This window comes from Crocuta crocuta, unplaced genomic scaffold, assembly GCF_008692635.1.
Source record: "Crocuta crocuta isolate KB4526 unplaced genomic scaffold, BGI_CrCroc_1.0 scaffold113, whole genome shotgun sequence".
Taxonomy (NCBI): Eukaryota; Metazoa; Chordata; class Mammalia; order Carnivora; family Hyaenidae; genus Crocuta; species Crocuta crocuta.
The window spans coordinates 4,970,308-4,985,798 of record NW_027530368.1 but is presented as its reverse complement, the minus strand read 5'-3'; the positions used below and the strand labels follow the sequence as shown (position 1 = coordinate 4,985,798).

The 15,491-nt window shown below is 38.2% G+C and overlaps 1 protein-coding gene across 1 annotated transcript in view; it reads left to right on the top strand.

Moving 5' to 3' along the window:
- Nucleotides 1-12,558, top strand: part of GMCL1 (germ cell-less 1, spermatogenesis associated) — a 40,247-nt gene extending 27,689 nt beyond the window's left edge. Inside the window, exons 13-15 of the mRNA XM_077766357.1 lie at nucleotides 4,631-4,776; nucleotides 6,554-6,641; nucleotides 11,186-12,558. Coding sequence (XP_077622483.1) covers nucleotides 4,631-4,776; nucleotides 6,554-6,641; nucleotides 11,186-11,314 — 363 coding nt within the window. The 3' untranslated portion in view covers nucleotides 11,315-12,558. The remainder of the gene's footprint in view (nucleotides 1-4,630; nucleotides 4,777-6,553; nucleotides 6,642-11,185) is intronic.
- The last annotated feature ends 2,933 nt before the right edge of the window (nucleotides 12,559-15,491 follow it).

Genomic DNA, 15,491 nt, shown 5'->3' with positions numbered 1-15,491 from the left:
TTTCTATTTAACTTTTTAAAAAGCTAATTGTCGGGGTCCTAGGTGGCTCAGTTGGTTAAGCGTCTGACTTCAGCTCAGGTCATGATCTTATGGTTTGTGAGTTTGAGCCCCATGTCAGGCTCTGTGCTAATAACTCAGAGCTTGGAGCCTGCTTCAGATTCTGTCTGTCTCTCTGTCTGCTCACGTGTGCACAAACTCTTGTGTGCGCTCTCTCAAAAATAAAAAAACATTAAAAAATATTTTTTAAAAAGCTAATTGTGATTCATTAAATTGATTTTAATAGGACATAAACTACATTTTTTAAAAATCCCACTCTAATTATAGTTGTCATCTTAAGAAATCATTCAGCCTAGGGGCGCCTGGGTGGCTTAGTTAGTTAAGCGTCCAACTTTCGCTTAGGTCATGATCTCGTGGTTCGTGGGTTTGAGCCCCGCGTCGGGCTCTGTGCTGACTGCCAGCTCAGAGCCTGGAGCCTGTTTCAGTCTGTGACTCCCTCTCTCTCTGACCCTTCCCTGCTCACGCTGTCTCTCTCTCTCCTAGAAATAAATAAAAAATAAAAAAATAAAAAAAAAAAAAAGAAATCATTCAGCCTAATTTAGATAACCATTCAGTTATTTTTCTCCCAAATTTTCCCTCATTTTAACTTTTTTGTTTTTAGAAGTTAATTATTTTATGTTTGCATTCATAATTATGATAAGTGTTAACTTATGAAAGTTAACATATGTTAGGATATGAAAGGGGAATAGGTAGGTGTCTTCTTTATTCCTTAGTCTTCCCTGTTGTCACTTCCAGATCTCCTTCCTCCCTCATGCCTAATTGAACCACAGGTCCTTTGAAGCACGCGCTTCTACTACACTACTCACTACTTACTGTAGCCATCATGCACTGGGCTGTCTGCATTTATCACTTTTCTTATTGTCAGTCTTGGTGATTTCTGACCTTCTTCCCCGCTGTGATGTTATGCTCTACCCTACCTCAGGCACCCATTTCCGGGAAGCATATCCTCAGTTTTTGTTATTACTAAAGTAATATACCCCCTTCAAAATCGCCTTTTCAAGCATACCATTTTCCGACTCCACTTCCTTTTATCTTTCCAGCACTCTTTTTCTAGTACCTGTACTCCCAACAATTGTTGAACTCCACAGGGATGTTCACATTGTTCTTACTCCTTTTTTCGCATTACCCTCTCACCACATCCCTACTTTCTTTACTTGACTTACATTTTATGTTCTACCTTAAAATTGGACGCTGGCTAATAGTCTTAACTTCCCTTTTTATTCTGTCAAGCTCAGCTGGCTAAACCCCAATTGTTAGTAAATCCTGACTTGCCTGCTTCCAAACAGATAAATATGACTAAAAAAAGACAATGTACCCCACCAGGTTTCACCTGAATCTCTGTAACTGTAAACTTCAAACAGGTCTTCAGTGCTGCACGGTAATCTTCCATTTCCCTAGTGAATTTATCCTGCCCGATTCTTTGAGTACCTCTTAGACCTTCTCAAAAGGGGCAGTGCTACCACCCTCATTCTTAAAAAAAAAAAATTTTTTTTTAACGTTTATTTTTTGAGAGACAGAGACAGAACCTTAGCAGGAGAGAGGCAGAGAGAGGGGGAGACACAGAATCCAAAGCAGGCTCCAGACTCCGAGCCGTCAGTACAGAGCCTGATGCGGGGCTCTAACTCACAAACCATGAAATCATGACCTGTGCCCAAGTCAGATGCTCAGCCTACTGAGCCACCCAGGTGCCCTGCTACCACCCTCAGTCTTAATGTGATAGCCTTGTTTCTTTCATCATTCAGAAAATAAAAGCAATAGGAAGGGAATCTATATATCCACCTACCAAACAGTTCTGCCAGTCTACCTGCAGCTGTACCTGTGTGCTGTGCTTTTCCTCTTATTAGAATGGATGAACCGTCTGCTTCTACCCTGGTCCATCCCCTCCCCTCATTACAAACTCCATCTCTTCTCACCTGTTCAGAACCTTTGCTCCTATAGTTAACTTTCCCTGTCACCTGCATCATCAATTTTTCTCTTCTGTGTCATTCTCACTTAGTATTTAACATATGTACCACCACCCATCCAGGACCATACCCTGACCCCACACTCTACCACCCAGCACTCTACTTCTCTGCATCTCTTTTAAGCCAAAAACTCATTTTAAAATATTGCACATATTTGTCTATACTTCCTGTTTTCTGATGCTCTCTTGAATTCACTCCAATTCATTTATCCCAATAAAGTTTCGATGAAACTGCCATGCTGTTTGTTGTCACTTATTTCCACATTGCCAAATAAGCAGTTTTTAATCTTCCAAAAGCTCTGGATGACATGACACATGTGCACTCACTCTTGGAGATATTCTCTCTTTGACACTCAGGACAGCAGGTTCTGCTGGTTTTCTTCCCAATTCATTGGTTGCTTCTTCTAAGTCTTCGCCTAGATCTTTTTCTTTCTCAACAAATGTTGGCATGACTTGAGGCTAGGTACTGGGACTTCTTTGTCTGTGCTCACTCTGAAGTGATCTCATCTATTTCCCATGACTTTACACTGATGACTTCATATATCCAGCTACTCACTGACAACTTTCTTAGAATCCTAATAGCATCTTGAGTATAAAAGTCCCAAGCTGAACTCTGATTTTCATCCCCACACTTCTTCCTTCCCAAGTAATTTTCTAACCCATAAATGGCCCCTCTGTTAATCCATTGAATAAGCTCCAAACTTTGGATTCCTGTCTCTTAAATACCTCATGCGTATTCATAAGAAGTTCCTCCAGACTCTAGTTTTGAAATATGTTCTTAGCATGTCTACCACTCAAGTCCAAGCTCACCATTATCTCTTGTCTGAGCTATTGTAGTAGCCTCATAACTTCTCTCCCTGTTGTTGTTCTTGCTCTTCTACATTCTATTTTCCATACAATAGTCAAAGTCATCTTTTTAAATGTAAGTTAGATCATGTTACTTCCTTCCCCAAAACTTTCCATGAGCCTCTTACTGCACTTAGAAGAAGTCCATGTTCCTCCTTACTGTGGACTACTAAGCCCTACGTTTTCTGGCACCCAACTGACTCTCTGAACTCATTCCCATCTTCTGTCCACCTAAGTGATAGCCCTAGTCAAATAGCCCATCTTGCTGTTTTCTAGATATGTCAAGCATGTTTTTATCTCCAAAGCTTTGTACTTGCTGTTCTCTTTGCCTAAGTCCCTCTTTCCCCAGATAGTTACTGATCTGCTCCTCAGTTGACTCAGGGCCTTGCTCACCTAGTATCTCCTTAGAGATACTTTCCCTGAGCACCGTTCTGAACACCAGGCTTCCCAGCTACAAGCCCCCTTTCTCTGCCCTGTCACTCTCTCCTGACAAGTCTATTCTGTTTTGGTCTCTTCCATCTATTCCTTCCATACAGACTTACTGCTATTCAGCCTAGAGCAGTACTTGGCACATAATATGTGCTCAGTAAATATCTGTGAGCTATTGAATTAATATTGTAGTTCAGAGTGTCAACCAAATACTTGAAGCCCTAACCTTCCTTTGTCATACCATACCACAACACTTAATAGTCTCTTAGTAACTATTAGGTGATAGATTAAACAAACTGTGAACCTCATGATGGTATTTAAAATAATTCAGTTGTGAGGCTCCTGACTTGCTCAGTCAGAAGAGCATGCAACTCTTGATCTCTAGCTCATGAGTTCAAGCCTCACATTGGATGTAGAAATTCCTAAATAAACTTAAAAAATAAATAACTCAGTTGTGACTCTGTTGGTTAGACACTTAAGAATTTAGAGTATTTTTTTTTAATTTTTTTAAATGTTTTATTTATTTCTAGGAGAGAGAGAGAGAGAGAGACAGCGTGAGCAGGGGAGGGTCAGAGAGAGAGGGAATCACAGACTCTGAAACAGGCTCCAGGCTCTGAGCTGGCAGTCAGCACAGAGCCCGACGCGGGGCTCGAACTCACGAACCGCGAGATCATGACCTAAGCGAAAGTCGGATGCTTAACCGACTAAGCCACCCAGGTGCCCCGAATTTAGAGTGTTTTTAAAGGCAGATTTTAATGGGTTCTTATTACCTCCATTTAGCTTCCTAGTCCCCTAAGCTATACCTATGTAGAGTTGCAGTGAAAAGCCATATTTCTTTCTTTTTTAATTTGTTTGTTTATTTTTGAGAGAGATAGCAAGCAGCGTAGGGGCAGAGAGAGGGGGAGAGAGAGAGAATCCCAAGCAAGCTCTGCACTGTCAGCACACAGCCCAATGTGGGGCTCCAACTCACAACCTGTGAGATCATAACCTGAGCTGAAATCAAATGTCAGACACTTAACTGACTGAGACACTCAGGCACCCCAAAAAGCTATATTTTTTATGATAGAATTACAGTGTGGAGAGAGAATGAAACAGATTATGAAGAGCAAATATTAGGAAAGTCCCTTAAAGAATCATGCCCATAAAGGCTGCTTTTCTGGCTTTGAAATATATTATACCTGTGTGACAAACCTTTATATATCTTCACAGATATATTCTGTGTAGCAAGAAATATTTGGAATGAGTTAGAGAAAGAAAAGACATTTTGAACTTTTAACTTGTGACTTGCTAGTATGATAAACTGAAGTAAATCTTTCTCTTTTTTGTATTTCTTAGTACTGCTGGCGGTGGACAGGTTTTAACTTCGGCTTTGACCTGCTTGTAACTTATACCAATCGATACATCATTTTCAAACGTAACACACTGAATCAGCCATGTAGTGGATCTGTCAGTTTACAGCCTCGAAGGAGCATAGCATTTAGGTAGGATGAAATTTTCCTGCTGCTCTCCTCCTCCCGGGGAGAAAAAAAAAAAAGAAAGAAAGAAAGAGAGAGAGAGAGGAAAGAAAGGAAGGAAGGAAGGGAGGGAGGGAAGGAAGGAAGGAAGGAAGGAAAGAAAGAAAGAAAGAAAGAAAGAAAGAAAGAAAGAAAGAAAGAAAGAAAGAAAGAAAGAAAGAAAGAAAGAAAGAAAACCTGGTAATTTACACCAACAGTAGTAGAGTTTTGATAGGATACAATATATATGAATGTGCAAAGAAATAGTAAAGCTCCATTCCTGTGAAGTGCTAGTAATAATCAGAATCAAAAACTCTGGATCTAGCATGTCAGAAAGTATAGGCTGGACTATGAATGGTAGGGGATTGATACTAGACTTAAAGCTGCTGCCTTGCTGCTGTCCTTGCAGATAAAAGGTCCACACTGGAAAGACAGCAAGGTATTTTTCCAGGAAAAAAAAGCTGCCTTTGTCCCCACTCTCTATGGGATCTCATATGTCCAACTTTGATAGTTGAGCTGGCTGTCTTTCTGGAGAGGATGCTGACAAATTGGAAAATACCTAAATGAACAGATTTTTTTAAAGTCATATATTTATGCTTACCTTACACAATATGCAAAATTAACTCAAAATGGATCAAAGACCTAAACATAAGAAATAAACTAAAATTCTTAGAAGAAAACATAGGGAAAAGTTTCTTGACATTGGACCTGGCAGTGATTTCTTCAACGTGACACTGAAGCACAGGCAACAAAAGAAAAAAATAAATTGGACTTCATCAAAATTAAAAGCCCTTGTATATCAAAAGGCAATGTCACCAGAGTAAAAAGGCAACCCATGAAATGGGAGAAAATATTTGCTAACCATGTATCTGATAAGGAGTTAACATTCAGAATATCTAGAGAACTCCACAACAATTCCAGCAATTCCTCTTCTGCATATTTTCCTAAAAGCAGGGACAGGGTCAGATATTTGTACACTCATCTTCATAGCAGCATTATTCACGATGGCCAAAAGTTGGAAGCAACTGAGTGTCAATCAACAGAAGCCCATGTAGATACCGTCCATACCTACAATGGAATATTATCCAGCCTTGAAATGGAAGGAGATTCTTAAACATGCTACAACATGAACCTTGATGACATTATATTAAGAGAAATAAGCCAATCACAAAAGAACAAATGCTATATGATTCCACTCATGGTACCTAGAATAGACAGGTTCATAGAGCAAGTACATGGTGGTTGTTAGGGGCTGAGGTAAGGGGAAATGGGGAATTCGTGTTTGCTGGGTAGAAAGTTTCAGATAGGAAGATGAAAAGGTTCTGGAGATGGATGGCAGTGATGATTGCAGAACAATGTGAATGTATTTAATGCTGATAACTACCACTTAAAAATGGTTAAAATGATAAATTTTATGTATATTCTACAATAAAAAAGACATTTATAAATCATTTTCTACCCTAGATATGTATAATAGCACAAGTTTATAAATCTAAAGGGGATCAGTTTAGAATGTGAAAAGACTTAAAAAATCTCTTATCAAATTAAAGAATGTGGAAAAGTAAATATTAAAGTGCGGGAGGGCTTGTTTAAATTAATCTGTAGTTTAAAAGATGTTGAAGGGCATCTAGCTAGCTCAGTCGGTGGACCATGCAACTCTTGATCTCGAGGTTGTGGGTTTGAGCTCCACACTGGGTGTGTAGATTACTTAAAAAAAAAATCATATGTTTATTTTTTTATTTGTGTTGTTTTCTTTTAATCCTAGATTACGTTTGGCCTCTTTTGATAGTAGTGGAAAACTAATCTGTAGTAGAACAACTGGCTATCAGATACTTACACTCGAAAAAGATCAGGTATGTCTGATCACTTTTCTGTTGTTTGGTTATATAATATTTGTCTTTTAAATCCTCTTTTGAAAATTCTTAAAGAGAAGTAACATTTGATTTAAGAATGGATTTATAATATTTTTGAAGGTAGAGATGCAAGCACCATGCTCACTTATGCATAATTTACTCCCATATCATTAAAAGTGTAACTAAGACGAAAAAGAAAATTCAGTTTGATTTGAGGGTCAGGGAAAAGCTGATAATAGGGAAATAATTGTTTATCCTGAATATCATCCCCAAAAGTTATGAATCTTAAATGCTTTAGCTATGTGTGCATAAGTGCATTTATTTATACATTAATAGCAAACACCATGAGGATAACTCAGTGTGTCTCCATAGCTCCTGTATATCAAGAGAACATCATCCTCTAACGCAGTAGGTTCCTAAAGTAACATCTGTAATATTCCCAAAATTCTCTCTAAAGTTATTTGTTCTTTTATATATCACATGCATGTAGAAGTTTCAAAATGTCATGATGAGAAAGTAAGCCATTTTCAAAAAGTTATATGAGAGCTGGTAAAATATTAAGGAAGTTTACTTCTATTAAAACTAACCCCTGGGGTGCCTGAGTGACTCAGTCAGTTGAGCATCCAACTCTTGATTTTGGCTCAGGTCATGATCCCAGAGTTGTGGTATTGAGCCCTGCTTCAGGCTCTGCACTGAGCCTGCTGGAGAGTCCCTCTCTCTCCCCCGTCCACCCGCCCATCTCCCCCACTGGTGCATGCACCTGCTCTCTCTCAAGTAATAATAATAAAAAAAGTTAACCACCATTCCAAGGGATGCACTGTTTTAATAAAGGGTTCAGGGCCTATAGTTCACATAAATTATTAGAAGTTAGCAGTTTTCCTCACACAGAAGAGTCTTAGAGAACACTAGACTTTAGCATTCCAAGGAACCTTAGAGTAATCCTCTGACCTCACGTACGCTGTGTGAATGAGAACTTCTTTAACAACATTGTTAATGGGATCCCTCCCTAGTTGTTGCAATTCAAGTGACAGAGAGCTCTGAGAGAGAAGGTAGATATATAATAGGAAAGTTCAAAACTGCCTTCAGTAGGTCCCTCTTTCAGTCTGTCTGGTGCCGTCTGGAGTTGCATGAACAATGGCTTATCTTTACCTTCTACCTGGAACATCATAAAAAAAATACTATCATGGCTCAAAGCCAGAGATTTTTTTAAAAAATCACCAGGAGAAGGTAATAGTTGTATTCCAAGTGTTCCTTGAGTTGTTTATTCAGCAAACATCGGAGTCCCTACTGCATGCTAGGTTCTGTACTAGGAGTGGGGGAAATAAAGAGAAGCTTGTGTTATATAGCTTAGGATAAGTTGCATGGTGGCGATGAGCTCACAGTAGTGTGTACTGTTAAAGAAGTCTCTAACCCTTACTGCAGCTTTGGGGGCAGGTGTGGTTGTTGGGAGAGGAAGAGAAGGGACAATAGCTCACAGAAAATTTCCTCTCTGGAAAAGTAAGTGGATACCTGAATCAAGCCTCAGATGATGAGTAAGATGGAAACAAGGGAGCACAAGGCCCATTCAAGGAACTGAAAGAGGTTTGGAAGAGTTGAGTAGGACCAGAGGCAGGACATGATGGGCTGTGGATGGAGTTTGGACTTTTTCCTGAGATCTCTCGAGATCTGTAGAGAAAGATTGCAATGGGAAGTTGTATATGTGTTTTTACATAGGTAATAGATGTTTGTGATAGGAAAAAAATAGAAAACATAAATAAGCAGAAAGGAAAATCATATATATCCCTCTTACAGACGACACCAGAATTAGATGTGTAGAGAATCTGACAGGACAGAAACCTAGGGGACACCAGTATTACCAAAAAAAGGAAACCTGGTGAGACATTCAAGAGCTGGGATGGGGAGTCAAAGCCAGATTGCGAGAGTGAATGTATAGATGGCCTGGAAAGAAAGGAAAGAAGAGGTAGTAGCCAGTAGCTGATGGTTTGAATTTGAGTTGCTTTGGGGCACCTGGGTGGCTCAATTGTTTGAGCATCCAACTTCAGCTCAGGTCATGATCTCACCATTTGAAGTTCGAGCCCCACATAAGGGTCCATGCTGACAGCTTGGAGCCTGCTTCGGATTCTGTGTCTCCCTCTCTCTCCCCTCCTGTACTCACACTCTGTCTCTGTCTCTCAAAAATAGATGTTAAAAAAAAATGGGGGCTCCTGGGTGGCTCAGTCAGTTAAGCGTCTGGCTTCAGCTCAGGTCATGATCTCACAGAGCCCTGCGTCAGGCTCTGTGCTGACAGCTAGCTCAGAGCCTGAAGCCTGCTTCAGATTCTGTGTCTCCCTCTCTTTCTGCCCCTCCTCCGCTTGCTCTCTGTCTCTGCCTCTCAAAATAAAATAAAGACATTTAAAAAAATTTTTTTTAAAACATTGTAAAAAGATGAATTTGAGTTGTTTTATATCTAAGTGAAGATTTCCAGTAGAGAGCTAGATCCTGGAATTTAGACCTGTATGGTAGAATAGGGGGAAGTGAGAGAACTCTAGTACAGAATAAGTGGTGTGAGCCTCAGAGAAGCGGGGATTGGTAAATGAAGACGGAGAAATAACCGTCTGGAGGTAGAAATGGACGTAGAAAGATACCGCCGCCGTCTGGTGCTGTGATGTGTGGGCTGCTCAGCTTCCACTCTGTAGTGGAAGAAAGAAAATGGAACTTCATGGTGCTTCAATGCAAACATGGAGGTAAACTGAGCCCTCAGGTGGAATTAAAGGTTTAGTAAAGCTAGAATTAGATCTGTCTAGTTAGGGAACTGGCATTGGGAATTAATACAATCTAATATTCAGAAATTGATGTGTCCTTTCAGCTCTCAAGTGATGTCCACCTGGCTCTCCTCTTTTCTAAACCAAGTTGGGAAAAAACCAACCCCACACCCCAGCCTTAACTATATTCAAATACTAGAATCTTCCTTGGAGTCTTTCTTTCGTTGTGGCATTGAATCTTGTTTTTTATCATCAAATATACTTACTGTCAAAGCATATGTCCTCAACAAATTTAGTAAGTGTGTCTTCACCTGGGTTATTGCTATAAACTTCGGCTGTGCCAGGGTGACTCAAGCATCTAAATACCAACTATGTTTGACATCATTCCTCTCTGCTAACCCTGTTAGTGTCATCGGCCCAGGTAATCACCTCACGTGACTCCTCATCTTACCCATCTTGTTCACTAACACTTTTTTTAAAAAAAAAATACCACTTTGCCTGTTTTGGGGTATATAGAGATAACATGTAGGGAGAGGGGTGGTCACATTTATATTCTGTATCTTCTTTTTCCAGTTTATCTCGCTTCTCCCCCAGCACAGAAGCTGTGTCTAGTTAAGCCTACATCAGTCATTTAAATGTTCCAGTGCATTAATCCCTCTTTATCGCAGGAGCATCTTGCTCAGTTAAAAAAAAAAAAATCAGAAACTCTAGGTTTAAACAGTGTTTATTAGTGTGTTCTTCAAAATGTATAAAATAAGGCAAAGCTAATATATATTACTGCAGAGAATGTATCCAAGGATTCAAAAAGTAGAAGCTTCAGGGGCACTTGGGTTGCTCAGTTACTTAAGTGTCTGACTTGATTTCAGCTCAGGTTATGATCTCACAGTTTGTGGGTTTGAGCCCCACGTCAGGCTCTGCACTGACAGCATGGAGCTTGCTTGGGATTCTCTCTCCCCCTCCCTCTCTCTGCCCCTTCCCTGCTCATGCTTTCTCTCTCTATCTCAAAATTAACTTAAAGAAAAATAAAAAAGTAGAAGTTCCAGTCCTGCTCCTTTTAGTCTGAAAACTTACTCTGTTCACCAAATGCTGTTCATACATGGTTCCAAATGGATATCTGTAGAATCAGAGATGGTTACATCTGTGTCTGTGAAGTAGAGAATCAACTCCTCTCTCTGAAATTTCAAGGCATTCTCATGTGTACTGATGTAACTGAACCTGGAATTGATTTCACATGATCATGTATTTTACATTCCAAGAGACAAATGTTTATGTTATGTTTACGTTAGAGACGGTTGAAGATCTTAGACAAGAGTAGGAACCATGCTTGTATGTGCTAATAATGACTCCCCACCTTCTTCCCAACCATTTGCTACATCTAAGGGCCATCAGGAAATGAAGCCAAATAAGTCTGTATATATACTTTCTGGAGTATACTTGTTCATAAGATAATGTAGGCACTTGATAGAAATTTTTCAGTAATGAAAATAACTGCCATTATTGAATACTTCATACATGGCTGGCTTTGCTGAGCCCTCTATGTGCATTGTCTCATTTAATCCTCACTCTAATCATATGAGGCAGGTATTTTTATTCTTTTTACAGTAGAAAACTGCAGTTGACAAGTCATTGACTTGCTCAAGGTCACAGCTAGTGGATGGGAGTTTTGAGATTTGAGCGGTGACTTTGAGACTTCAGATGCAAGCTCTCTTAACCACCATGCGATCTCCTTCAGTTCGCTCAATTCAACAGTTTGGTTTTCTGTTTTTTTTGTCTTGTCATTAAAGCCAAAAATTTGTTTTATAGGAACAAGTAGTGATGAACTTGGACAGTAGGCTTCTGATCTTCCCTTTATACATCTGCTGTAACTTCCTGTATATATCACCAGAAAAAAGAACTGAAAATAACCGTCATCCAGAAAATCCAGAAAACTGAGGCTCTCATCAGTTGGAAACAGTAGCACTTTGAAAACTTTTTCAGCCAGCTTTACTTTAATGGCCCTACTGATATTCACATCTAAGGTGACTAACAATGACAAAGGCCTTATGAACTGTACAGACAATACAGAAGACTATTCTTATGATCATTACATTTCTATGCATATATGAAAAACCATTTTGAAGCCAAGAAAATATCTGTCAAACTATTTCTGTGATAAAGATTTTGACTCATGCTTTTAATTTAGCATCAGTAGAAAATCGCTGTAGGTAAATTTCACATTTCTCTGCAATCTAATATAGATTTAATTTTTAGTTTAAACTTTGATCCTACCTAATGTTAGTGAACCTCAGTTATCTATCTGTAAATTTATCTTTATTTGGCTAAGACAATGCTGAAGGAACAATTTGAATGGCCAGTTGTAAATGCTCTTTCAATTGGTGCATTTAAATCTGTCCTTTAATCTTTTCAACTGCTTTTTATGATTTCTCCTCATATTCTGATATCCCTCCAAACTACGCTTGCTTTTAATCATTAAATACTTTTTTGTTGCTGTGGAGACTAAGCTGGGGAACTTTTTATTTAATGTGAGCATTTTCATGCTATTTTATTTTGCTTTTAATTTAGCTTTGTGAGGATTTTTAACAAAATCAGCTTCAGACTTTCAAACAAACTTGAATGGGAGAGAAAATCCGTTGGAATCTGAGGATATTCCTTTGCCTTACATGGTCATTTCTTTGACATTCTATACAACTTTATTCTTATGTCATGGATTATTTATGTACCAAATATTACACTTTAAACATTTTCATATTCTCTACTCTTCAGAATTATTTATGTTCAAATTTTGGTTGGGAATCCTATTTCCTACCTAACCTCAGGACCTTATAACCTCTGAATTGAGTGCCTTTGAGTTATACATGCTAATAGAAATTTCATGGTAAATGTAAATAAAGTCGGAGGATCTCATATAGAAGCTTATAATAAAGCATTAATGTAAAAATTGAACTTATTTTTGTCAAAAATGAGATGTATGCTTGTCATGATTTACATGTTTGCTCCTTGTGTTTACTGCTATTTTCCAAATAGCTGCGCTTATCTTCTTTCCAGTCAGAGTAAGTGCTTTTTGTGGTTAATGTACATTTTTCGTATGTTTTAAAGAATGGGAATCATTTTTATGTATCTGTATAAATAATAAATACCCATTTGGAAAAAAATAAATAAAATGGACAAAAAAATTAGTTGAAAACAATTTTTTTTCTTTCTAATTAGATTTGTTTCCAGTTAGATTTAACTTTTGGAATTTGATCATTTTTCTTCCCCAGTAATATGTCCATAGGTTCATAAATGGCTTTTGTCTTTTCAAAATTCATCCCCTTTGACTTAAAGGAACCTTTGAAATGCCCCCCTCCTCCACTCCCCAACCTGTAGTTAAAATGTTTCAAATTCAATTATGTAGCTATATCAAGAGGCTATTTTTTTTTAAGTTTATTTATTTTGAGATAGAGCATGCATCATGCACTTGCGTGAGCTAGGGAGGCACAAAGAGGAGGGGAGAGAGAGAATCTCAAGGAGACTGCACTCTTATCACAGAGCTAGATGCAGGGCTCGAGCTCATGAACCATGAGATCATGACCTGGGCCAAATCAAGAGTCAGATGCTTAACCAACTGAGCCATCTGGCACCCCAAAGGGGCTACATTTCTCATTTTTATACTTGGCAATAATTATATCTTTCACGAGATGCTTTTTTTCTCTCTCATTCTAGCATCAGAGGTTCCTTGCTAAAAAATATAAATAACAATCTTAATTTGAATTATGTGATTAATTGAATTTTTAGAAACATTGGGAGAAAGAGGGGTGCCTGGGTGGCTCAGTCGGTTAAGCTTCTGACTTTGGCTCAGGTAATGATCTCACAGTTCATGGGTTCGAGCCCCATATCGGGCTCAGAGCCTAGAGCCTGCTTCAGATTCTGTATCTCCCTCTCTGACCCTCGCCCGCTTACTTGCTCATGCTCTCTCTCTCAGAAATAAATAAAAAAACATTTTAAAAAATTTAAAAAATATATTGGGAAAAAGAGAAAGATTGAATATATTAGTAAAATCAACTATTTCATTATATAAATTAACCACATTGGAATTCTGTATGGTTCCTGTCCATTGGTTCTTTGCTAGCCAAATTGTTTACATCATCCACAAACAATAACAACTACTTCAGTCACAAGTAGGTTGCGTTCTAATCTGAAAAACTGATAATTGTCAGCTAGTAAAGATCTGCTTGTATTTTTGTTTTCTTAGCAGCAACTTTTTATCCTTTTCAATAGGAATATTTTCAATGAAGTATTAATAGTGTCACCTGAAGTATCATATAAACAATTTATATGAAACCATTTGTCTGCCTTTGCCTTATAGCCTTTGCCAAGTCCTTTATTAAGCTGTTAAAGCTATAAAACAATATTTACCCATTAATAATAATTATCAGTAACTTGGTTATTAGTTTTGATTAACTTGGTTATCAGTAAAGAAGTCCTTAATAGAAAATATTCTAGAGTTTCATGCTAAATTTTTTTTTAGTTTATTTATTTATTTTGAGAGGGAGAAAACACAAGCAGAGAAGGAGAGAGAGAGAATCCCAAGCAGGCTTCTCACTGTCAATGCAGAGCATGACGTAGGGCTCGAATCCATGAACCATGAAATCCATGACCTGAGTCACAATCAAGAGTCTGAAGCTTAATCAACTGAGCCACCCAGGCGCCCCTCTCATGCTAAATTATTAAAGAGGACTATTAACATACCTTTTTTTTAAAACTGGATTTGCCTTAAAACTTAGCAGGATATAGGCAAAATTAAATGAACAGTGGTAGTCACTACCTTTTTTTTATTGAGTGTTCATTGGCTAACATTTTATCACATTTTAAGTCTTCTAGTGGGATTACCATTATATAAGGATGATTTTCAATATCAAGTGCAAAAGTAAAGTTACCAAGAGTCACCATGGCTATTTAAGTTAATTTAAAGTTAAAATTTATTTCCTCAGTCATACTAGGCACACTGTGATTAATAACCACATGTAACTAGTGTCTACAATATTGCTACTAGTGGAAATACAAAATATCTCCATCTAGTTGCAGAAAGTTCTGTTGGCCCAGAATATTGGTCTATTATAATTAAATATAAGTTAAAGATGACCCATGTAAGTAATAGAAAAGATAATAAAGCCAGGGGTACAAATCATAGATAACTTGTCAGTCACCTGAAATGATATATTGACTCATGATTTCAAGCAACGTGGACCTAAAAATCAAAAGCATAATACAATTCCTCCCCAGCCAGAGAGTTTGACATTTTTCCCAAGGTCCAGGCACAGGAGTATAAAAGCAAAAAGCCTCAATCATCATCAGTCACTTAACTAGTGGTTGGACTAGGGAGGAGATTGCTTAATAAGCAGCATGCATCCACATGTAATGGTAAAGTAGGATATTTTTGTAAAAGCTGATGATTTCTTATTAAATAAAATTAGCAATGCAAAAGAAAATTCAACCAAAGCTAGAGAACAGTACATTTGCAGACAATCACAGATTATTAATGTTGGTTCTTATGTGAGGTACATGTTGAAAAACTGGTTGGGGAGGGAACTTAAAAGTAAGTGTGATCACAGGTGTTGACCCCACTGAAATTCCACTAAAATGGAATGAGGGAACCTCAAACTATCAGAAATATAGAGGATTTTCTTCCAGATACAGTGCTGAAAGAGACACAGTGCTTGATAATCTACATCCTGAGAGAAGGCAACTTGATCAGTAAGTAAGGAAGCCCTAGCCAAACCCAATTTCTGTCCCACATTTTAAAGGGGATGGAGTCTTTTGGAGGCACACCATTTCTTTTCCCACATAAGGTTTAATTTCAGGACTGTCCCTTTAGGGAACTTATTCCTTTGGTTTTTTTTCCCTTTCTCTTCTGTATCTTTATTTTTTTTTCCCCTTTATACTGACTCACTCACATGAATATTTAAATGTGCTTAAATTTCTCCCATCTTTGAAAAAAACTTGGGCCAAACATTTACCTCCACCCACTGCTAGTTATTTTGCCCTTCATCAGCCAAACTTCTCAAAAGGGTTCTCCAAATTTCATCTCCATTTCAAAAGCCATTCACAACTCAACTCCACTAAAACTTCT